At 42.1% G+C, this 25725-nt stretch overlaps 1 protein-coding gene across 7 annotated transcripts in view; it reads right to left on the bottom strand.

Moving 5' to 3' along the window:
* Positions 1-244: 244 nt before the first annotated feature.
* Positions 245-25725, bottom strand: part of PALM2AKAP2 (PALM2 and AKAP2 fusion) — a 270078-nt gene continuing 244597 nt past the window's right edge. For 5 of the 7 annotated variants that reach the window (XM_038124416.1, XM_038124417.1, XM_038124418.1 and 2 more), the window contains 4 exons: positions 18089-20483; positions 12080-12258; positions 9927-9965; positions 3666-3766 (listed from right to left, as the gene is read on the bottom strand). In XM_038124416.1, coding sequence (XP_037980344.1) covers positions 3674-3766; positions 9927-9965; positions 12080-12258; positions 18089-20483 — 2706 coding nt within the window. In that variant the 3' untranslated portion in view covers positions 3666-3673. Of the gene's footprint in view, positions 3767-9926; positions 9966-12079; positions 12259-18088; positions 20484-25725 lie in introns of all 7 variants that reach the window. The other 2 variants (XM_038124415.1, XM_038124420.1) reach the window with 2 other exon arrangements.

Raw genomic sequence — 25725 nt, 5'->3', positions numbered from 1 at the left:
TGCAAACCTCCCCAAGCATGATAGTGGAAAATAAATATGCAGGGATGCTCTTGTTCCTGCAATTGACACCACCAAGTGGGGAGAGATCTCTCTCACCTCTAGACAAAAAAAAGAGAGATCAAGTCAAGAACCACGGGAAGAGACCGACTGACTGCCACGGGAGGTTGGACACAGGCCACTCTCTTCCAGCTACATGCAGCTTTCAGGGGCACACCTTCCTGCAATAACATGAAGAAACAGGCAGTTTTATAGAAACACAACACAGGTTTCTATTTTAATGAGAAAATAATTATATACTTGCATTGTAGGCCTCACAGTCACTATAAAACAGAAGCAGGATAACATTTAAGTGATTAACATACAGAAAGCCAGGTATTGTTGAAACTGGTTGATAAGTCATGACAAAGATGCTGCCTTTTGGTTGCCAGACATATCAATACTATTCTATTTTCCCTCAGAAATGTCAGTACAGAGCAAGATGAAGCCCAAATTGGCAGCTTTAAAAACAAATTGTTCAGAAAACCTGCACTGTAACCTCAAACCAATTATAATCACAAATGCTAATGCTTAACTATTTTTCAATACACAGTTTCATTCAAACCAGTCTTTGCCACGGGAAAGGATCTGAGCATTTCTTTTGTGGAGACAAAGTTAACTCTGCAATAGCGCTCTTTCGTTGCATTTGATATAGTCATATATAGATATGTATTACTGCCGTATTACTTATAAACACCTAAGCTTGGTAGCATGCAAATGAAATAACAGAGGCAAGTAAACTGCATCTCACTCTTGTTACCACAGCACTGAATGTGCTGCTGACTATAAGTGTCCATAATTTCTGGAAGAGAAAAACTGCTGGGTGAGAAGTCTGTCTGTCCTGGACTGAAATACTTTTGTTGCAGGGGCTGACAGCAAATGCTTCTATCAAAGGGAACAAAGCATGGAAAGATGTCTTATGATGGGTGAGTATTGTCACTGGCTTCCAGTGAGAAAGCTAGAAGGAAAAACAGGCCTACAGACTAAAGAGAATAAAGATGCAAGTTCCTGGGAAGTTAGTCCAGGGCTGACCCAGCTTTCAGGAGCAAATTCTGGGGGAAACTCTGATGAGTGCCATTTAATGCAAGACCACTACACCACAGAGGCCATCTCCTATTCTCAGAAAACTCATTTTTCTCTCTTAAACTCTCCCCAAAGGCCAGGAATCTTCTTGACGCAGGTGTGTGGAGCTCATATCTGCAGCTACATGACATATGGTCTCACTAGTGCTGCACTGGTGCTGGTGATTTTTCTACAGCTGTATGGTAACAACCTGCCTTGAGATAGGAATTACCCTTGATTCACCCTTGATTACCATGCCTGAAAAACAGGTACACTTCATTAGACACATAACTCCTTCACAGGCATGGAACCTCCCCATGGTGCCCCTCCTTGAGATAAGCTCGCTGCCCTCATCACAGTGAACTCTTGGTTCAGCAGGTTTTCTTCAGTTCAGTAGCACTTACAGATGAAATGGAAAGAACTGAGTCAATGGGTAGATATAAATGTATTTACTACAGTTCCCTGAAAATAAGCCTGCAAATTATAAGTGTCCATGGACAGAAATCACATGCTGGAGGAACTGAAGGGTGGTGGTGGTGAATAATTTGGTTGCAAGCTCTGTGTTTGTTTAAAAAAAGCACCAGAAGTATGTTCACAGTATTGGTACTCATTTTAAATGAGCTCACTGTTTCAGCACAGCAGGTCATAAAACCAAGGAAAGGCTTAGGGAGAACAAAGTATTCTGGCTGATGACTTTTTAAAAGATACTGAAATAATAATTGATTATAAAAAAGAAAGAATATTTTTTAGAGAAAAAAGGTTTGATGCCTTTTTTCCCATCACTTCACAAATTTTTTGGTTTCTAGTCCAGAAATTATGGTTCCCAGTAAAATATTCCTATTGTATTGCTTGGTGATAAGAAAGAGTAAACCCGCAGCCTCTATACTACATACAAATACAAAGCACAAGAATAAATACCACATTTCTTTTCCTAATCGTCAGCTTACAAAACTGGTCAATACTTTGCAATTGTGACTCATGCAAATACCATGTTGGGTCAAATTTTAATATCACAAATACTGCATTAACTCAGTGCCTTATTTTTATATCCCCTTTCGGAAAAAAAAAACCAAAAAAACCAAGATAGCACTCACCCCTATAGCTGGTAAACAGCTGTGGAGAAAATAATCAGTACACACACTGCCATACCCTTTGTGGTATGCCAGCCTCATGCACTCCCCCACACACTCCCACACACACACACATCCACACTAATCCTTCACTGCTGATCCCAAGCCTAAGCAATAACTAAAGGCTCTATGGTTTGCTTGTAGCGCTGAAAACACTGGCTGAACGGCTAAAATAATATTTTCTTCCCTTGTCTGCTCTTCCTTGCTCATTCCTTCTAACTCATTATGCCCTTTAGCTTTTTTGTTGCCTGGAAACGTGAAGACTTCCACAAAGCACTCTACTTCAAAGGCTTTTTAAGTTGTATAAATATAGTTGAAGACATAACTCTCTTTCTTCTTTGTTTCATACCTCTTTCTAGGCCAGAGTCTGGCTTAGTTAATTTATTGCCTCATTTAAAAATTAAATGTCCTTTATTTGTATCCCTTTCCCACTACCTTTCTACTTCAAATTATCCATCTTCAAAGATTTTACACATATGCCATTCTTTCCCACCCCACCATCAAAAAATAGTTGTCATCCACTAAATACAGATTTTCTACTTAGAAACTTTGTTGCGTAAATATGCTCTGAGAACCTGGAGTTCAGGTGATATTGCAAGCATATAGGATCCTAAAGCTAAGGTAATCCATTTGGCTTAGCTCTCATCCCCATCTATTCCACTCCTAAATTGTGATGGCTTGTGTTTGCAACACAAGGATTTTTGATTGAATATGCTGGATTGTACATTTGCAGTAACTGCCTCCCTGTTTGTTGGGTTTTTCTTGTTTTAAACAGATAAATTTCTAGAAAGGGGAGCAGAACCCCCCCCCCCCCCCCAAAAAAAAAACAACCAACCAACCCAATCCCAAACCCAACCCTTCAGACTCCTCAAAGAAACAGAACAGAGGGCAGTATCTTCGTGTTTTGTGGCTGGATAAGAGTATGCTGAATTAATGCCAACGGACTTGTGCAGCGGCTGTGGGAGGCGAAGGAACTGCAGGAGGTTCTGACAGGAGCTGCTGGGTGGGCCGTGGTCCTGGGGGCAAGCAGGGCTGGCAATTCAGTCAGCAAGAAATACAGGTGTGAGCCCTGGCTGCAGACTCCTCCACGAATGACTTCCTGACACATGACTGCAGCCTATCTGGTCCATGGGCACCCTCTTGTGCCCACCCCAAGGGCTCCCACCCCCTGCACCCTCTCCATTGCATTATTTCAGAGGGGAGATGGAGGGAAGAAGAAGGGGCTGTTTTCTAGGTGTGTTTTTCCTGTAGTTTTAGGATTGCCAGGAGCTGGATCATTTCTGTGTCTATGTGCATTGAGTTTGTTGTGTATTTAATAAATATTGGACTAAAATGCTGTTGCTTTCATGGTGGGTTGTTGTGTTTGCTGTTTTTTTTTTCTTTCTTCCTTTCTCTTTTTTTTTGGTTCCGGCATGCCTGGTTGCTGTCTTCACACTGCAGCGTGGTTATTCGTCCTCCTCTCGGTTGGCATAAATGCCAGCTTCCCAGCGCAACGCCAGAGCACTCTTCCGGCGGTTCACTCTGGTCGCCTCGAGGACCTGGTCAGGAGAGAAAAGGAAAGCACAGGATGTCACTCAGCTGGCCCTGGCCTCAGGGTGTCCCACACTCTGTGCACCCAGGCAGGCAGGGACCAGCCAGGTGGGCAGGGACCAGCCAGGCCAGCCCTCCCCACGGGGCTCCAGCACCACACCCTGTGCTGAAAGGAAGACATGCGATGGAAGCACTCGCTGGTGTGAAAGTGGGGGGATGGCACACAGGAGCAAAGCCACACCACAGGGGGACAGAAGTGGTAGGAGCTGTCTGGCAGCATCCAGCTCTCTGCAAGGGAGCCCCAGCCGACCTCTACCAGCCCAGCTGCACTTGCCCTGTCCAGGTCTTGGCCCTCTCACCAGGGCCAAGTTTAGTTTAGTTTCAAACTAAAACTGCACACCTTCAGTACCAGGAGCCAGCAACCACCCTGCAGCTTTGTCCAGAGGCTGCTCCAGAGCTGCACATGAGGCCCAGGAAGCAGACAGCCGCCTATTTCAGCACATCACCCTCTCAGGCAGGACTTGGCAGCGCCTGCCCCCACAGCCTCTGCCCCGGCCTCTTCTTGTGGTTGTGGGGCTGCAGCTACAGCACACTGTGATCAAAGTGCTCCTGGAGTGAAAAATCACTCCATGCACATGCAAAAGGAGATTTACACGAGGAAGGCCTAAAAAGCCTGGTACAAGATAGGTCCGATACATTCATATGTATTTCATACACACACATCATACACACAAGTATATGCACACAGTGTATCTATTTGTACATATGCACACACATGAACAAGTAAATAAAAATGTAAGAAACCGTTCTGACACATGTTTTGAGAAAGTCAAAAAGAAAATGAGATAACACCAAAAGGCTTTATTGTGATGCATCTAAGGTACTCCTCAGCAAATAATGCATGGCTGCGGGTGTTTTCCACAGAGAAGAATGAGATATAAAGGTACTGAAGCCTTCTTACAGAAGCACACAACATTGTTATTTTCTCACCAACACTGAATAACAGTTCCATGATGAAACTGCAGAGCTGGCAATGTCAATTGTCCTCAGTGTGTTTTAACCATCCCTCCCAAAGAAGCAAACTTTTGAAGCTTTTTACATCAGTTTAAAAAAATCCCACAACAAATACATGACTTTTCCCTGAAGCAATGCTGGGCATCCCTCATCCTCAATGCTTCCTGCAAGCTGTTTTGCACACTCCCTGACTCCAGAAGAGTAGATGACCTTTTTAGATAGGATGATGATGTTTTATTCTCCTGTGAAGAAAGTCACACGCAGTGAGGACTTAAGCCTTGACTAGAACAAAAGTAAATATTTTAAGACTAAAGAAGTTCTTCTTTCAGCTTGTGACAAGCTGTGGTTGGAAGAGGACATAGGTACTAGGCTCCTGTACAGGCAGTATCAGAAAACCAGCTCTGAACTGCCAGCTGAAATTACAGGCCACCAAAACTTTGCTTATGGGAATGAGAATGCACTACTGCATTTATGCCAATTGTAACCTCTAGACCTTCATTTAGGAGCTGAAGATAGGATGGAGTTTGCCAGCATTAGTATTTCTTTGCCCTCTTAGTTTCTTTTGACTATGACTCTGAACAAGCCAAAGAACTGAATACAAAATCCAGCCAACAGAGATGAAATTTAACAAAAGCTCCATTCTCAGCATTGACCATGGCTACAAAGTTAGTCCAGTTCCACTAGTGGGATTTTGTTCTGAAATTTTGCCCAAAATCATGCCTCCTCTTTTTGCAGAACCACCACCAGGACGGACCAGGGCCAAGGGGTTTCTGTTTTTCCGAGCAGAGGGACAAATCTGCTCATAAGCAATGGGAATGGAAAAGGAAAAGGAAAAGGAAAGGAAAGGAAAGAAAAGAAAAGAAAAGAAAAGAAAAGAAAAGAAAAGAAAAGAAAAGAAAAGAAAAGAAAAGAAAAGAAAAGAAAAGAAAAGAAAAGAAAAGAAAAGAAAAGAAAAGAAAAGAAAAGAAAAGAAAAGAATCAGTAGGATAAAACTGGTCTGAGACATCAGACTGTAAGCTGTGTACTGGAGTTACTCCCACTGCAGAATGCCTAAACCAAGAAAAGACACTCCAAACTGAAAAATGGAGGGGCAAAACAGGGAGTGGGTATCAGTGCATCATTCAGCATAAATTTCAAACTAAAACTGCCACTATATTTTTAAATAAGGAATTTGGCCTGCAAAATATGCCAGCTGAAAATAAAATGTATTTTACATAGTTTAGAACAGCCTGAAACTAGGAGCTTCTTTGCTGGATATCACAGTATTGTGAGGGTCTCTAGTGATGCATTGCAACAGTCAGGACACTTGAACTTTGAAGATTCCCGCTTTGGATTAGTCAGCTTCTATTTATCTTAACAGATGGCAAGAGGGTTTCTTCCATTTATCCCCAGTCTGCACACCTACCCCAATGCCAGCTTCTACAAATGCTGCTGGCTCTACAAGCAAAACTGTATCCAGATTCATACCAGAGGTACCATGAGGGCATAGCATGTGGACTTGCACCTTGCAGGAAAGCAAGTCTGGCTCAGTATTAACACTAAATGGTGCAGCATATAAACTAAAGGTCCTTTTGAATAGTTATTCCAGAATTATTCTTATAATCTATTGAAAAGAGTGTTTGACCTAAAACAACCCTTGTTTTTACAAGGCTGTGACAGTTTTAGACCCTCTAGAGGAAACAGTGGCATAATTATAGCATGCAACTGGAATGACTGAGTTTAGTCTGGGGAATTGGGACACCTCAATGGAGCATTGAAATCATGACCCAGGAAACTGCTTGCCTAAAAATAGTCAACTATCTCAATTTTAAAATAAATTTGGCCAGTATCAGGGCTGACTCTAGACCCATAATGAGTGCAGCAACCCCAGGCTCTCCACAGCAAGTAAAAAATGCTATCTCAGTGCTTCACAAGCACCCTCTTCAACAATACCCTACATCAGCTGAGTGGGTGCAGGCAGGGCCAGGCTTGGTGCTCAGGTGCTCAGATGGCCAAGGTAGCCAGGGCCATCCTCCTGCATGCAGCAGGAAGATCATGAAGAAGGCACTTCACTTAAGCTTAGGCTTCTTCAGCCTGTGAACTGTGTCCTAATGAAAAGGCCACACCAGGGAAAAAAACAGTGTTACATAAAATGTCTTATTTGGCAGAGGTGATTTGAATACCAGCTGTAGTAGAAGAGGAAGAACTTGGAGAGCAGAAGTAGGTGTGAGGGGAAAAAGATACGTAGGAATGTAAGAACTGCTCTTCACCTCTCTGAAGAAAATGTGTTTCTGGATCTTGTGGTTGCAGCTCAAGGTCTTGCTAAGAATTGCAGAAGGTTCTCTCCTTGAATATTTAACTTATTTTTTGGGGACTTTGGGGAAAAAAAATTGAAACAGCTGCCACTTTTAGGTGGTGTATGAATAATTCTTCTATCCATCCTAGAGATGGAGAGTTTCCATCATCATACTGAGTTTCCCATTGTCAGATTTAACAAATCCAGTACACAGCTTACAGATTTAATAAGTGCTCTCTTACTGACAACAATTGTAAGCAATATATATATTCTTTAGCCCAAATAATATTTATCACAACCATGAAATAGTGGTGTTTTTTGAGTAGTCATAAAACTGACTGCTATATTGTACATGACAATTTTTGTTGAACTGAAGTAGCAAAACTGATGTGGAAGCAAAACAGCTTTTCTGAGATTTAATATTTAACTGATTCTTCCCATCTGAATCTGGAAGAACTAAAAGAAGAAAAGAAAAAAGAAAATGCAAAGTCTAAAATGCATGTCTAAAATCTGTGAGTACTATGTGGTAAAATTGCTGCAGAAAACACATTCATGGAGCACAGTGTGCATAAAGAGATGGAAGCAACAAATGCAGGGAAGAGGCTGCCTGCTCCTGTAGATGTGAGTGTTCCTGCTCAGGAATGATAAACTAAATGCTTTAAATAAAACTGGAGCTACTGAGAGATCATCTACTTCTCCTGCGTGAAGGTATTTTCTTTACTGTACCCACTTAATGCTGTTTACTGAATACCCAGACTGCTAGTAAACACTGTGAGGAGCTGGGTATCTGTCTTGTTTACTTGAAACAAGACAGTAGCATTATTAAATTGCTGCTTCTCAGTATTAAAACAAGAACTGCGTGCCCCATGCCATCAAATCTAGTATGCTCATCTTCTGTTTAGTAACACAAACATTTTCAGCAGTAGCCTTTAATGTTGTATAAATGTCACCTTACTGCAGTTATCCGCTACAGCATGATTGGTATTAAGGAAACTCAAGCTAGTGTCCTGTACATTTGAATGTATGTACAGCTGTAAGGCCAAAAGCAGAGGTTTTTGAGGATAAAAATATCCTATACAAGGACATGCACATAGGTCTCTTTAAACAGTAGTGGGATATGCTGCTTGTACACGCTGCAGGAATCCAGGCGAGATGCAACACACCACACCAGTAAAGCAGGAGGTAGTTGCTGTGGTACCTGAACTTCAGCACTTACTGTGCCTTGCTGGGGGACTGTGTTCTGCTTTCCAGAGTGGACCTGTCAGGATGACTGCGTGGATGCCCCAGCTCCCAAGCCAGGGCAAGCACAGCTACAATGATTAAAACTGAGCCACCTGCCTGCATCAGAGTGCATTTTGGAAGGCTCTGCTGAACAGGAGACACAGGTCAGCTGTGGGGTTAGTAGAGAGTAGGGGCACATATGTCTTGAGACTTGCTGTTGCTTCTGAAACTATCTGCTTAGTTTCAGCTGAAGATTTTCAGTGAGAATCACATGGCTTCTTCAGTCTGAGGATGGATGTTGGGGAATAGCCAGAGAACATACTTTCACCTGCATGAAGAATTGCTGTGTCCTAGTCTTTTTTATTTCTAGCCCCTTTCCCATTCATACACACTCTTTTTCAGCTCCTTACTCTTTGTATCATTACCATAACACAAGGTGGACACAAAACTCTTCCCAGCAGAAGACCATGGCTTGGGCTTCTAAAAACTACACCTGAACGTTTGCCTCTCACGCAACATTGAACACTCTGATCACTGCTTGCTGCTCACAAATCTTGACTTAGATTATTGTGCATATATTATGAAGGAGAAAAGGCACAACCTCTGTTTAAAACTAGATCTCTGAAAGCATACTGCTCTGATACTGATTTAACTATCTATTAATAAACAAAGATCAATCACTAGCTTGATGAAACCTACTCTAAATTATTTAACGAATAGGAAATGGCATAGACTTGTCTTTGCTTTAGTCTCCAGGTCAGAAAATGTTCATGTACTTGTAGCTGATGTGGTGAAATATATTATGGAATAGAAAAAAATGGAAGATTCAGGTTTATTAAAAAGTTCTGATGTTGGACAAATGAGTATCAATCATTACCACAATCTGCAGAGAAAATTACAGGCATTTGAAATATACAAATTACTGAGCACCTCATTAAGAAACATTACAGAAACAAACATCGTAGTTAGTATCAACTACCTCCTCTTAAAATTACTTGCTTTGGCGAAGTCCAGCTTTGTGGGTATAAGGGCTGTGCCACTTACTACTTTACTGAAATACTGAATGTCACTGTAAATACCCTTTATTTGGTAGATTTGGGTTTATTCCACCTTGAGACAAACACTGATGCTAAGTTGTGGGACTAGACAGGGACAAGGAAAGGTTCACAATATGAAACAGACTGAGGCCATGTACTTGGATCTGACTCTTCCACAGATGGAAAGATGGTAAGCAGGTTTTTTTACAAAATACTAGAGATTTTGATAGTATTAAAAACATTATAATCAGAGACAAAGGAAAGCCATGGAAGTTTCATGCAGCATCTGAAGATGCTTGGATCCCAGGTTTAGCTTTGCCAGCTAAATGGTAAGATGGATTAAGTTCTCATTTCTCACCTCAGGAATGCTCCAGTCCCAGGCAACAGCTCCCATCCCTTTAATTACACCCCCTCCCATGCCAGAAATTGTAACTAGAATCCAAGGGTTGGAAAACCAGCCACACAAATACTTGCTGATGAGAGATATAAGGGAATATCACCCATACACATTTTTTATATGAAATGGCACTGGCACACATGATGAAAATGACAACTGCAGCAACATGCATTTGGAATCACCATGCAAGAAGAAGCAAAAATAAACAAGCACTTGAAAAGTACCTCAGAAGTAACCTTGCTAGACAGTAATTTACAGGTGTACTGGTAGAAAGGGAAAAGACCAGCATTAGTGCATTGAACAAGCATGTTATAACTAGGAAACAAGAACAAATTACAGAAATTCCAAGAACTGGCACATTCCACAGTAAACAACTTCAAGCAACTCAGTGTCATAAAAAATAAAAAGTAAAGATTAGCCAGTTTGGTGTTATTTTAATGATGTTGCTTGGCCAGTCTCAGTCTTGTTTACCATCAGTGCTTGACCCATTTCCTTTCTGCTGCTTTTTCTCTTTCACTCATCTGCTGAAACCTGTACTGCAACACATCCTCTGGAAGAAACTGCCCCCCTTCCTGAGCAGCACAGCTCTTCCAGGATGCGCTTGATTTGCCCTCTCTTTCTGAAAGGCATAACCCACAAGGCTTGACCACAGAGGCCATGTTGTAGCCACTAAAGCCCTGAAGCCAGCCATGAAACAGAAGGTGGTGATGCCTGGAGGAGAGACTACAGAGGGTAAATGCCCTACCAAAACCACCCTCCTGTCTTTTGTTGTGCCTTACACAGGGCAAAAGTGGATCTCTGTACATCAGTACTGCTGGTGTGCTGAGCATGAAAGGGAGTTCCCATGGACATGAAACCTTTCCCCAAATCTGTCCATTCAGGAGACCATGGTTGCTGTGCCAGGCACCCTGACTGCTTCCAATACTTGAGGAAGTTTCTGGTTCTTCTCTCTCACAAACAGCAATGCTGAGCCACATTCAGCTCTCAGGACATAATACTCCAAGGAGCAGCTGCCTGTCTAGTTGTCAGTTATGCTCCTTCTCCTGCTGTATTTAATGTATTTTTAAAAATAGAAAATAGCAGCGATTGGCCATTTTGTTTCTTTAGTTACAGAAACCCTTTTCCCTGAGAACACTTCTCAAATGCTCTCTGCTGAACAAATTAAAGCGATTTGTTTTTTAAATAAATAGTTGCTTAGCCTAGACTGTAAAATATTCACTCAAACTGACAGTGGTACAAGTGCAGCACTTATTAAAATTATCTTTCTCTTCTCAATGTCAGAGTTGTTTACCAAAGGAGAGTGGAAAAAGCCAGGGAAAAGAAACAAAACACTCCTGCTGATCTCAGGAAGTTCTCCCTGGGCTCTGCAGGATGCAGACCTCTAATACGATTTTGGGTGGGCAGCAGCAAAAAATTCTTGTTTGGCTTTATGCAGTGGGCTTACAGTAGAGGAGAATGACAGCGAACCTTAACACTGTGGGACACTGGTGTGCACTGGGACTTTGCAAATTCCCTGAAGCCTTGAAAATTCATGCCAGAAAAGGATCTATCCTACCTGTTGTCTGAGAGGCATCAATGCTCTGGCAGGGCATCTTTGGGCCGTCAGTGCCTGGGCAGCTTTAGAGGCAGTGGAGAGCTGAGATGGCACCAAGAGCACATCTCTGTGGTCAGATACTGCCCAGACCACTGACCAACACTCTGGACAGGACATCACTTCAGACTGTAGCAGAGACCAGGCAACTGTGGCCAGTCTACCTTCCAGGGAGCATGTGTGCAGCTCTGCAAGCATTTAATTCTGATCAACTCTACTACTGCTTGTGTGGAAGGAAGACAACAAATCCAGCAACAACATGCCGGCCGTTGAAGGATCCAAGTTAACTTCTGACACCCTCCCAGTCTAGTTCCACAACTGGTGGTTTGTTTCTGGGGAAGTTATCAACTTACAGTGAAGACTGAGCACACTTGGATTGGACTTTGGCAGGGGTGGGGTGGTCTACAAACACAGATGTGAATATATGCTTGATCCATAAATTTCAATGTGCCACTGAAATAACCCACTGGAGGTCTTGGTGATGTGTGAATTAACAGAATCTGCCAATTACAGGACAGCCACACACTGCTCTTATTGTAAGTTAACATAATTAATGAAAATTAAACGTAATATGAGTCACCTTTAATATTTGCTGTGACACACTCTTCCTCTTCACTGGCCTATATAATTTTGAACACCTGCCCCTTGCAATGTGTTAAAATCCTTATCCACTTGCAAGGTCATCTGATCAGATTCTGCTGAAATGACGTTTTTCAGTGTCTGTTGCTTATTGAAAGTCATGGTCTCTATCACAGAGCAAAAAAAAAGAAGGAGAATCACGCTTACTGCACTGTCGTCCATCCTTTCTCGTCTCTTGGTTTTGTGTGTTTCATAATCCTCCATGAGGGTCTGCATCAGGTTCTTGGGTCGCTGGGCTCCTGCAGACTCCTCGGGTGGAGGGTCCATCTGTGACGCAGGGCCTTCTGTGGTGGGGGACGGAGGAGGCTTGATCTTCTCTATCTTCCCTGCAATGACATGAAAAAGAATGACCCTTTCTAAGCTGAGGACTCAGAAACTACCAAAGATGACAGCTGGAGAAGCATTTTTAGCAGATTTTGAATGAAGAAACAGTTTGGAATGAAGTCTATGAAACAATGTGGTAAATCAGGATGGTCATGGACTTCAAAAAAATTCTCCCCTCTTCCTGTAACCCACTACACCAAAACACTAAAAAATCTTTTTACAAAACCACTATTTACAAAAGTACCTTCTTGAAATACCCGTTTCCTCCCACAGGATACATTTCCGTGATTTGGAAATGTTTGTAAGATTCTGGAAAACCATGAGATTATTTTTTTCACTTAGCCAATGCAACACAGGGACCACGCACAAGACATCCAAAGAAGGAGTTTTGTTAAGCACAGCTGCCTTCTCATTTTCCAGTGCTTTTTATCTGTTTTGTAAGCAAGAAAGGCTTTGGGTCAATCCCCAGCGCTGCTCTTCCCTGCAGCAGTTTCCTGCAGGTTGCACAGAGCGCTCCTGTGGCAGAGTAGGATCACTAGGATCTCTGTCCTATAAACTCTTGGTACAGATAGGGCCTTTTGGTTCCCTACTGGTTGAAGGAAAGCCAAAGAGAACTCATTTTGCTCTCTGGCTGAGTCCATTGCACCCCATGGAAGGTCACTGTTTTGAGCACAGTGACTCCAAAGTCAGGTAGAAGACACACCAGGACAAGAGACCGCTGCAGGAGGGCTCACAGGTGGACAACCCAGGCTTCTTTGGGAAGGACAGCCTGCCTTTCTCATCACCAGGCGCTTACTTGGGGCGAACCACCCACCATGTCCTGCTGTGAAGAATGAGGACAACAGTAGCAGGTCATGGGAATGATATGTGGGGGGTCTCAGCTGTGACAGGAGAAAGAAATGCTGAACCAAAATAACATTTCCTTTTCCATCGGACCATCATCAACTCTTTGAAATATGAATGTAAAATGAATGTAATGAATGTAAAAAAAAAACCACGAAAAGAGAAAAATACCCACTGCAAATCCCTTAAAAATAAGTTAAATAATCAGAAGGATCATGGTGATTTTCAGGAAACTTGTTGCTAAAACAAATGAAAACCCTAGCTGGTCATTCAAAAAGCGTCATGACAGTTGCAGCCACTAGAGAGCAGCCTTGAAATCTCCTGTAAAAATCAACAAAGATTTATTCTTGAAAGAAGTAGTGAGCCAACACTGCAGAGGTATTTTTACAAGAACTTCCGCTGCCAGGGTTTTCCATTTCTGATCAGTGTTGAAAAACCCAGCATGATTAGTTTCTCATTAATTTAAGCTTAGTTTTTGCTTAATTTGAGCCAGACAGTGATGAGGCTGGGAATCCATTCTCTTTATAACGCCCTACCACAGATTGAAGGGGGAGTTTCTATGAGCACCAGTTCCTCTCTGGGTTGCATCAGGACTTGTTCCACAGATAAACAGGAGTTATGCTGCCAAAGCAGAGACCAGCAGTAGGTCCTGAGCTGCCCAGCTGCACCCTTGTGTGACAGCTTAGACTGCTCAGCGGGAGAGATTTGAAACTACTGACACCCTGCCAATTAGGCCCAGTGGGTAAAAAAGTGTGGTGAAAATGAAAGGCCTGATTAAGGGTCAGATATCACGCTGATTAGGGACTTCATCCTTACACTAGTAATTGCCTTGCATGGATGTACATAAGGGAGGAAGAATGAAGCTTCTCAGATGTCTGCTGTACGTGTACCTTCTCCAGGGATACACACACCACAGGATGCTCAAATCTACAAACAAGCCTGAATGGCTGAAAAGAGGTCCTTTCACTTCCCTTCGCCTGGAAAACAATGGAAATTGTAGGTTTTGGGGATTTCCATTTAAGAAAGGAGATATCTTCATGCAGGACTGTTTGCCCTGGATGCAAGGCCCATCAATCTCCATTATCACAGATGAGAAAAACAGTAATATTGGAAGAGACCTTCAAGAAATCACTGACTCCAAGCTTTGTATTGCATGAATGAATATATATATATATATATATATATATATATATATATATGTAAAAAAAATACATATACACATATTATACATGGGTGTTTATATGAAGGCTAAAGCATCCCAAATCTACAAATACACATTTACTTTTCACTTAGAGTTGCTGTTGAAATTTTTTAAGACATCTGCATAGCAGAGAAAAATTTTCAAAAAAAGACATTTCAGCAGGACAGACTGTTTTAGGAAACCAGTCTGTGCTGGACTCAGGGGATTGCTGAAGTACATAACAAAAAAGATCCCTCTAGTAATACAGAGCCTCAGTAGCATTCCAGGTGAAACATGGGCTTCTTTGCTCTTCTTGAGCACCAGGTGAGCAATGCAAATATGCAAAACCACAAACAAGCAAACAGTAAATAAAGTGTGTCTCGAAGATTCTGTCACTTCATAGTCACCCTCCACTAGGGAGGGAGTAAGAAAGCAAAGGGGAAATGAACTGGGTTGGTATGTTGTTAAGGCACTCCTGGAAATATTCTGGGGATTACTGATGAGCACTCCAGAGGAATCCTTGGAGAAAATTATTAACTTTCTTTTTTTCATACCAGTGCTTATAAAGGGGTAAGGAAACAGCGTCTTCCATGAACATTTCTGCTCTAGCCGTTCTCATAATTCTCATTCTCATAATTTCTCATAACTCTAGCATTTCTCATAATTGTTAATTGGAGGAAACCACTGTCTTGCTGGGCAACTGCTCATGCCATGCCAAGCGCAGCAGGAGCTGCAGCAAAACAACAGAGGAAACATTCAGATTTAAAAAGAGCTCCAGAAATATTTTGGGATCTATGGTGACCATCCATACAGCAATACTCTAACACTTCTTTGGTCTTTCTTGAGTCTCCTCATGCAGGAAACCCAACTTTTCTGGGAAAAATTCACATAGGTTCTTCATCTTCACCTCTCCAAGAGTGCCCTGGAGAACAGGCGCTGAAATTACTTTTGTGTCTCAATTCAGTGATCTGAAATGGCTTAAAAGGATGTTTCAAAGCATCAAAAAACAATTTTAAAGGACAATTGTTTCCAGTACAGAAGTTTATTACTAAGAGACCTTTTGGATAGTGCTGAGTGATTGGCAGACAAACTGAGCGTTACCATCAGTTTTATGAAGTTGCATGTCAGGGTGAGTAAAGCTATCTAAAGTAATTAGCAGTTACTGCATATATAGACCTACATCTACTGTGTTAATCTGCCACACTTCAGTTAAATTACAGTGCAGTTCACTGCAGTCCCTTTTCGTGGATTGTCTTTCTGTTACTTATGTCAGTATCCACCCAGTTCAAAGCAGTGAAGGGGAGCAGCAGTAAAAAGCAGTCAGGGAACACCAGGAGTCCCAGAAAAGCTACTCTGCCCAGACCACCACCTAAAGACAGCCTGATTGCTGGGCCATTGCTAATTAGGTTTATTATTATGCCTTCTCAAAAGAGTAAGTATGCACTTCCACACTTAAGGATTAGAAACAGATTTTTCAAATTTATACTTGACCCCTTAATCCCTTTCTGCTGAGGAATCCTGATGTTAGTGCCAGTTCTTTCTTTGGAAAAGGCAATTTGCTGACAGAAATCCTTCTGTTTCTTCTTTATTATTATTATTATCATCATCAGTAGTAGAGTTGCTATTATTTTTCTTTGTGAAACTAGATATACATACTACAGTACCAGTCATATTCTACAGCATATTCCTTACTGGGCACAGCAGAAGCAGGTTTTCTTTTCTGCTCTGTAAGTCACCTCTGCTCCGTCTATCCTAACAGCCTGATGTTTGTGCCTCTGCTAAATTATATTTTGCCTTTTTTCACAAATATTGAAAGGATCCTGTAACTATTAAAAGGGAAGTTGCTGCAATCTTGCAAGGGATTACATGTTATTCCTCCACCCTATTTCTAAGGATGCCTGCAGGTGCTAATGGCAATACAGCTGGCTAAAGGGACAGCAAGGAAGAGATGAACTGAGGTTTATGCACTTTCCAATTCTAAGGGTCCTGCAGCTGAGAGCTATGCTAAGCACATCTGCTGTTCAGCAAGACTAAAAGTAGAAGATCTAAGAAGAACTTTGCCAATGTTCTTTGTGGTTTTTTTTTGATCAATGATAGTCTTAAACACTGACACATACTCATCTTTTCCTAGAAATTATTTCTTTGCCTTGTCATCGGCTGCAAATTGCAGTAGCTTGAGTCATTGGCTAAGAGATCCCAATTTTCTTTCTTGAACATATGGCAGTTGGACATTTAAAGGAAACTGTCTGGAATGATTCATTATAAACAGAAGTTTATCATTTTCTCTAGAATGCAATTTATGACAAACATTTTTACAGACACAAAGTAAATGCCTTGTTGTGTGGAAAAAGCAGAAGTACGTTGTTTTCCCAGAACTCTGTTAAAACCAGCATTAGTGTCAGCAGCCCATCCAACCTCCCTTCTGAGTAAAATACAATCATTATCTACCCCATTTTGAGCACTTTCAGCTACAGATGATGCTGTTTTTGAACACAGTCATGAGCACACCTTTATGAAACAAGTCCTCCAAACTGACGTATGTAGTGCCCTGTATCTCACGTCTTGTCAGACATTTCTCAGAACACCTCAGATTAGAGAGGATCCTTATGAAAAATGCTGTTGTACTAGATGAGTTACAACAACAGCAGTTCAGAGAAAAGACTGGTATTTGCTACATTTTTTTCAAAAATTACATGTTAAGATCACCCTCTTTGCAGAAGAAACTAAACAAAGTATTCTCTATTTATATGCTCCATAAAACTCCAAGTTCACAATCATACTGAGTAATGGGCTAAATCTACATCTGATTCAAACTTACCACGACTTTCAAAAGAAAATTACTACCACTGGTTTGTATTTACACCAGTGGAAATAAAGACAGCATTTAAGTACTTTTGGTAGAATGAATACTTTTTCACAATGACCACTGTTAATAAACCTTACAGGCACTTGCACAGCATATGCAGGTATATGCTTAATAAAAATCACTACACAGAAATAAGCCTGGTGTGTGTTTCTGGAGTTTTTTAAAATGTATTTTTTTCTGTACTATATTTAGGAGGCATCAGTGCTTGACATTATTTCTTGAGAAGGGGAAGGGGGGGGCACATATGCTGTAACTGCTTTGAATGTCAGAAAAAGAACCCAGAAACTGATCAGTCAAGAGGACTTCCACTGAATCTATTGAACAATTTGTTTGTGTTACTTGTTTAATTCAATAGTGAATAACACCAGCTAAAATACATGGCAACTCATAGCTCCGGATATCATTTTACAAGACAAAGCTCATTAAGACCAAGACCTCAAAACAGAAAGCAAAACACACAGAAAAAGATATCTAATTTATACCCCAAAATCTGCACATCTCCACTAATTTTGCACTTCCCTAATGATGTGCAAGAGAACAGGAAACCTATTAAGGACAGCTTTGGATGTTTGTCTTTCAAATAGCCACATAGCTGTAAAAACTGCTGCTGTGCTTCCTTGAGATGATCCTAAATTTCAGTGGGTGGTCTGAGCAGCACAGTGATGGACATGTCATGCTACTATGTGGCAGTTGGTGAATACAGAATGGAGTTTAGTAAGGATGAGCAGCATCTCCGCGCTGTATTTGTGAAAACCCAAAATCCTCTGCAGGTGCTCTCATAGCCAGAAAATTAAGCTGTTCCATGCAGCTTCTAGGCAGATGAAGTCATCTGCCCTCCCATCCCCTGCAAAACAGTATTTTCATTTAAAAAATGACCTAAAACTAAACCATGCCTGATCCTTCAATCACATTTCACTTCTGCTCTGACACTTTGGGCTCTTACCTGGTGCAGTTTTGTAAGACACGGTTCTGGTGGTCATGGGTGGTGCACTCTTTGTAACAGGGCTTGGTGCCATTTGCAAACCCTGCCGCTGCCTCTTCAGCTCCTCTTCTCGTTCCTGGGCAGCTCTGATCTCTTCTTCGATCATTGACAAAGTCCTCTGTTTCCTCGACCGTAACTTGAAAGGGCCCACAGTCACTTCAGGCTCCTGTGTGGCCAGGATGGAGGCAGTGCTCCGAAGCTCTGCTGCCTCTGAATACTTGCTGAAATAGCTGACTTCATGCCTGTTTTCTTCCACAAGGAATGGCTGGCTGGCTGAGTACATGGGCGACTGCTGCAAACTCTTCCCTTCCCTGAGTCCTGAGTCTTCCTCTTTTGAAGTCTTTGGTATGGTGTCCCTTTTCTCTTGAACTGGTGAAGACACCTGGGGTGGCTCAAACATTGGGTTCTGATGCTCCTTGGAGGCTGGAGCTGGCCCAGTGCCAGCTGGCTGCTCTTTGGCTGAGACCTCCTTCTCTGCTGGGATTTCTACTTCCTTCGGGTTTCCTTTATCCACCTGCTCAGCTATGGCTTGTTGGATGGCATTTTGCACCAGCAGGCCAGCGTGGTAGTCCAGCTGGTCGTCCATCAGCATGGAGTCTGCCAAGGCAGAGGAGGGCGAATCACAGCCTGGGTCACTGAAAGACTTGGAGATGCCTTCAGCCCTGCACTCTGCTGGAGTTTCGGCCTGTGGGGTCTGCGGCAGAGAGAAATCTGCTAGAGAACTTTCCTGCAGGGCACTCATAGTCTCATTGGAGGCACCGCTGTCACTCACATTATCCATGCTGAAGTCATTGGAAAGGGTCTCCAAGACAGTGGTATCCTGAGACCTGACAGACAAGTCATCCAAACCAGAGTCAAGCTCCTCTGGAGGCGAAGAGGCGCTGCCTGACTTTGGGAAGTGATCTATAATTCCCTGTCCATCATCCTTCACCATTGTGAAGACCGCCCTTGCACTCATGAATTCTCCATCCTCTGCCCACAGTTTTGAGGCTGGTCCAGCTCTGGGGCTATCACTGCAAGGTAAGTCTCTTGCTGTGTCAGCTGTGGTAGTCTGAGTGCTTTTGTCATCTTCTGAGCTACAGGAGATTTTCTGCGCTTTGACGACTGTGGCGTTGTTACCCTCAAGCTGTCCAGCTGGCCCGCAGACTGAAATGGGTCTTGTCACAGACGACATCGGCCTGTCCACATATGGAGAATTGAGGCTTTTGTAGAAGGGTTTGACGGAGAACATTTTGGGTGTTACTGATCGCCTTGGTGGGGCCTGACCCTGAGATGGACCTGAATGCTCCATCAGCTGGAACTGCTTCCTGGCAGCCGAGAAGTCAATTTGCTCTGTGACAATATCTTCTTTCTTGATATTGACTGGCTCTGGGGATACAAAGGAGCAGCTGACCTGTTTAGGGGATGTTGGTGTTGCACCTTGCTGCTGCTGCTGCCTCTCCTTGCGCTCCTTGTACTTCTTGTGAGACTCCAGATGCTCTTCATCTAGTTGATCCTCCAGGGGCTTCTCCTGAGGAGGGTTCCACCATTTGGCAGCAATGTTGGGGTTTTTCTTCACAGCCTGGCTTTTAATGAGTTCCCTTCTTTCTTTTTCAAGTTCCATCATTTCTTCTGACGGTCTCACTTTGCGGACTCTGTATTTTTCCTTCTCTTCCTCATCTTCAAAGAGCTTTGAAGGTTTTTTATCTTCATGGAAAGCTCGCAGTTCAAACTTTGCCTCTTTCTTAAGGGTTGTAAGAGTTGTTTCTCCATCCTTAGAGGATCTTCTAGAACTGTTTGAAGAAGTGGGACTTCCTGGCACCTTCAGACTATCCCTAGTGTCTTCTTTCAGACCACCCAAGGAATGGCCATTAGATTTCAGGTTCTCATCTGTTATATTAGCTTCACATGGCTCAACCTCCAAGGATACCTGCTTGCCTACTACATTTTCTTCCCTTTCACTAGCTACTGACTCTTTATTGACATTAGCAGATGCTCCTGAACCCTCCATAACGGAAACAGCACTTGGTTCAGGGGAGGATGTCCCATTAAATGTACTGTCTGCAGCAGAATCGCAACAATTTGCCTCCAGTACTTCATCTAGGTATCTGATCTCTTTAGCAACTTCACTGTCCAGAGATTCATGCCTGTCCCTAAGTCCATTTGGGCTGGAAGCAGGCGAAAAGAAGTGAGCTGGATTATCTATGGGATGTGGTGAAGCCACTGTGGTGATGCTTTTATGTTCAGAAACTGGAACTTCAATTTCCATTTTCTCCTCCTGTGTAGCAAGAACAGTAGACGGCTCCAAGAAATTGGCACAGTTTTGGTCTCTGTTTTTTCTTAACCTGATGTCATCCTCAGGGATTCTAGAAGATTTCTAAAATAAAAGAGAGAAAAATTATGAAGTCTTAAAAAAATGAACATTTAATTTTTTGCAGAGCAAACACAATATGGAAAACAAATCCTAGCACTTCTTAAAGTTGAGATTAAAGCGTTCCCTCAGAGCATGGGAAAGCAAGGCAAGCCATTAACACGAAAAATAGGAAGTTACCTTACCATATGCTAGAAAAGGTACTAAAACAACAACAAACTTTCATTTAAGAATTTCCCTCTTGCTTACCGTCCTCACTTTGTCATTATTTCATGCCTGTGTCTTGGTCTGTGACTAGGAATAAACTTTGAATTTCTAAGTTAAGTTTAGATTCCTCAAGGATCTGCACATGCAGTACACAACACCTATCATCTTGGTGTTGTGTACTGCATGTGCAGTACACAACAATGCAAATGTTGTGTAAAACAAACTAAAAATGCTTTCCACACCTAAAGGAAATCTCATAATGCTTCTACTGATGAAAAGAATTACTGCCTGTGCTTTGCAGAAACAGATGCTAATACGCTGAAAGAGCTGGTGACTCACAACAAGTTAGGAAAAATGGTGTGACAATGGCAGGGAATGTTCAATTCTCAATGTTCAATCCTGGTCATCAAACATGGAGCAGAATTACATGGTGCTGGAAAGACACGGGGTCTTTCTCCATCCCACATGGAAACCTACACACAATTGCACTTGGGAGAGAGGAAGCATCTGTAACTCCCATAGCATGAAGAACACCACAAAGAGCATGACAGGCATGGTATCCTCCCTCCCACTTCTTTGATCTGTAGTGCAGATCTACTGGATTCATGTTTCTCCCTGATGTGTTGCCTCTGGTCACAAGCAGGTTATTGACATAAATACTACTTATGCTCATATATAGGCAAATTTTACAAGTCAAGCAGCCTAACGAACTTACTGAGAGTAAAGTCTGAAGGAACTTCTGATTAAGTTGGTAACACATCAATTAACTTCTCAATAATTCTATACTGCTAAAAGGCAAAATCAATCCAAAACACCAAAAACAAAGAGGACATTTTAAACATGGTTCTTCAAAAAGCACTTGCTAACGTCCTAAATAATGAAAAACAAAAGTCACACATTATTCACTTTGACTCACCTTTTAAAACAGAAAGGTGGTATCTGAGCTCTCTATCATGCTTTCTGTATGTGTTTCTATGTGTGAGGTGTTGATTTTGAAAGCAAATGGCATTGATCAAACCCCGTGAACTCAGTGGCCACCAACAAGAGCACCATTGTCAGGTAGTCACCCCTGCCTTGCTGCCTCTTATCCAGCATGCTACTAACACACACTGCAGCAGAAGATGATGAACAAGGAGCACAATAGCACTTACCAGTGACCTAAACAATCACATTGTCACTGCATTTATACTGGCAGTCAAATGCATTAGACGCACCTTAAAGAATTACAGCCAGTCACCTAGAAGAGCTCTTTCTAAAAGCACTCTAAAAACACAGAAAAGCTTTCTGTCTAATTATGTAGTTGTACACAATTGAAGACAATGCTGGCTTCAGCCATTAGATATTTTCTTCCTAATTGTGCCTAAACATGGGGGAAAAATCTTTAAAAACAAACAACCTGCTTTTGTCTACATATTTTACTTGAAAAACTTCCCACTGGTTTTACTTGCTTCACTTCTTCACTTTCTGTTGAACTCAGAAATATTCCAGCTGAAGTTCATAGAAGTTCTTTTCTTAAAGCATATTGTATTTTTTATAATTTAAACATCTAAATGTGGCCAGTTTTTTCTTTAGTCCTGTTAATGATACATTCAAGAAATCAGATGCTCTGCAAACAAATACAAAGCAAAAAAATGCTTATTTTGTAAAGTAGACACAGATGGAATGAAAGAGTCATACATAAAGGCTTCTTTTAACCTGAAAGGGTATTGTTCTTGATTTGCTGGCAGGGTTCCATGTACACAACAGGTACTCAGGTGACAGGATTTAAGGCTGCAATACCTTTTTGATATTTGGGGTTACATCTTCCCTGCTTGACTTGCTGGTGCAAAAAAATGAGTATGATGGCACCTACAGCAGTATGTGCAAAGTCCAGGACTGACAGCTGTCCCCTTTCACACAAACCATGGGTATGCAATTATGCTCCCACTAATATTTGCTTGTAATCTGAGAGATCAAAGCCACTAGTGACATTGGTAGCAAACTACATCCTCTGTAGCTTCAAAAACATATCTTGAATGAACAGAAAATCAGTTAATGAAGATGTGCTCTCCTGCCACTGAAACACCTCCCCTGGCAGAGCCAAGCCAGAGCCGAATGGCTTCTAGCTCCTGTGCTTCTTGTACCTGCACACCATGGAGCTGGAAATATACCTGATTGTCCCAGAGACTGCATTCACTAAAGCATGTCTGTTTCCACCACTGCTCTGTGTGAACCACTCCAGTTCACATCGTATTTGGATATTCAAGTTCAGTAAGAGAACCACAGGGGCAGTTTTTTGCCTAAACCTCTTTAGAAAGTAAGAGCCCACCCTCTCACCATAGCTGCAATCCATAACTCACAATTAAGGCACATGCATGTAACAGCCCAATCAGGGCATGCACTTGTGACAGCATGTAATTCTGGAAGTGCATGTGTCTATGCAATTAGTGTGGGACATGTAATTATGTAGCAAAACAGACAATTATGCAGTAAAACCTATGAGAAAACACTGCTTCTTATTGGAGGAGCCTTTCTGTGCTCGGACTCCCAGCAAGGCAGAGGAGCCAGTGAGGATTGCTAGGAGAGGGAAAAAAATATTTAAAACAACTACTGATTTATTTTCCTCAAAACATTCTGCCAGAACCTGGAGACAATTTTGAGAAGTCATGGCAAAGAAAATTATGCTCCAGACACTCCTGTGAGGAGCAGAAATCAATCTACTGATGAATTACTTGAAGAAGAGAACTGAGATAGCTAAGGACAGAAGCAGATGGAAAAACGAAGCTTTTCAAGACAGCCCAGGTCACAGCACCTGCCCAGGTCAACTGGATGGGTGTGGGAAAATGGTACATATTGGGATGAGCCACCATGGGTGGGAGGAGGTTTGGAGGAGGGCAGTGGGATACACACAGACCCCCATGCCTCAGCTGTTTGGTGGAAGGAGGTGAGCTTTCCAGGGGCTGCTTTTGCTCCTCCTTGATAAGCCGGCACCAGCAGCTTTGTATTTGCCACCTACAGGGAAAAGGCTTTTCAAAGCCTGCACCATTACAAAGACCTGTGAACGGGAAAAGGGCTGCATTCAAGACTAATTGTAGTCAGTCATATGACATTCACAGTGATGCCCTTAAACTACTCATCTAGACCCAGATTTTCCAGAAGTTGCTGTTACATTTACATACATTTACAGTCTCTGAATGTGCGTTCATTTGTGTCTAAGTCAAGATGCAACAGGGCAATTAGTGTCACTTCTACAATGCTACTGCACTTTAGTAAACTATAGTTGTTAGCAGCTTAGAAAATTATTAGCATATTTTCTCTTTGGCTGAATTCTTCATCTACAAAAGTGTAAGTGTTTAGGCAATCAGCTCTTTTAGAAAGAATAAAATGTGGGTGTACTACTAGCAGGACCCAACGAACGTGCTGCCAGTGCCTTCTTTTGTTTGGTGCAACAAAAAATGCCTACAGAAACAAGTGGGAGGAAATCCTTCTGAGTCAGATCAACATTCTTCTGAAGCATCAGTGGCAGTGGTAGGAAGAGAGAGGAAAGGATTAAACAACTAAGAAGTTTCATGGTTTAAGAAAATCTGGAAGTTTCCTCGTGGGCTTTCACAATCACTCCAGTCAAGTTTCAAGACAGCTTTTGATGTTGTTGGTCTCCTGGCTTCGTTAGTGCTGTCAACCTTCCATTTCTTCAGCTTTCATATTCTTTTGGAGATGTCCTGTACTTCATTTGCTCCTCCTCCCGCTTCAGTACTGAGGCAGTGTTTTGTTCAACCCTTTCCACTCTTCTCTTCAATCTGACTATCAGGCCCACCATACATCAAGCAGTTTTAGTAGTAAAACCTCATTTGCAGATGGTTTACTGGCTAGTCCATACCTCCTTGCTGATGTCAGTCATTTCCCTGTTCACCTACTGTCTCGGCCTGCCTCTCTGATTGTCTTATTTGCAATTAAGAAGGAAGCAAATGATGGATTTGCTAGGAGATTGACTCTGGCAAATCTTCAAGAGAGCAGCTGCTTTCATTCACCTTACCTTTTTGAAGAACACAGTCACCACCTGCATAACAGATGGAGCCAATCCCAAACACTGCAAAGACACAGAAGTCAACTGAACCTCTGTGCTTCAGGACAGACACCCTGTCCAGAGACAAAACTCCTAGCTAGCAGAGGTATTGCCCCATGCTTGCTAGTGACAGCAAGTCTTTGCAGAACTCATTTTCTTTAGGACCTGAAGTGTTGCAGTTCATAATGAACCAGAAAAGCTACAGTTGTAAAAGGTGATAGCATCTATCCCTCACAGCCCATGTTCTCTACCACACAACAGGCGCTCAGACAGGTGCCACCATCCCAGGTGGGAATGACAGCCCAAACCACTGTGACAGCTCCTGTCTCACAATGGCTCCTGCACTCCCTCCCTCCCTCAGCAGGGCCTCATGGGGCAGCTGCCACCCCATCTAACTCCAAAAATGTGGCAAACCCCCCTTGACACTGGAAGAAGAAGAATGTGACAGTGGAAGCCTTTGCACAAACCAGTCTAAAGAAATGGGCCAAACATTTGTGTTTTGGAAACTACCTATTCGGGTAAGCTAAGAGAAAGCAGTAACAGGAAAAAAATGTTCAAAAATATTCTAGAAATGGAGGGGGTAAGGGGTGAAGATGATGATGTGGAACTCAAGGAAAGAAAGGGTTTCTACTCACATTACTTACAGAAAATAGATGTTTTGATTAAAAAAACCCAAATCAAAACACAAAAAAAAATTCCCAAATCCAAACCTAAAGTGTTGTCTTCTTGCTTCCGTGCAAAAAGGTCTTCCTTTTTCATACAGTATTTATACTAACATCTTAAGGTTTTTAAACTACCAAGGGAAATGTTGCACAAAAAATTTAGACTTTTCTCTTAATGAAATAAAATTCAAATTTCAGAAAGAAAAAAACAAAAAAAAAACAAACACTCTCAAATCCTGTAGCCAAATTTTGAATTTAAGACATGTCAGGCACATGCTGACACTACCTTGAATAGTTCCATTCCCAATCCTGCTTGCACTCAAAAAGCAAAACCTGG

The sequence above is a fragment of the Motacilla alba genome, chromosome Z, assembly GCF_015832195.1.
Source record: "Motacilla alba alba isolate MOTALB_02 chromosome Z, Motacilla_alba_V1.0_pri, whole genome shotgun sequence".
Lineage (NCBI taxonomy): Eukaryota > Metazoa > Chordata > Aves > Passeriformes > Motacillidae > Motacilla > Motacilla alba.
This window is presented reverse-complemented; position numbering and strand designations above follow the sequence as displayed.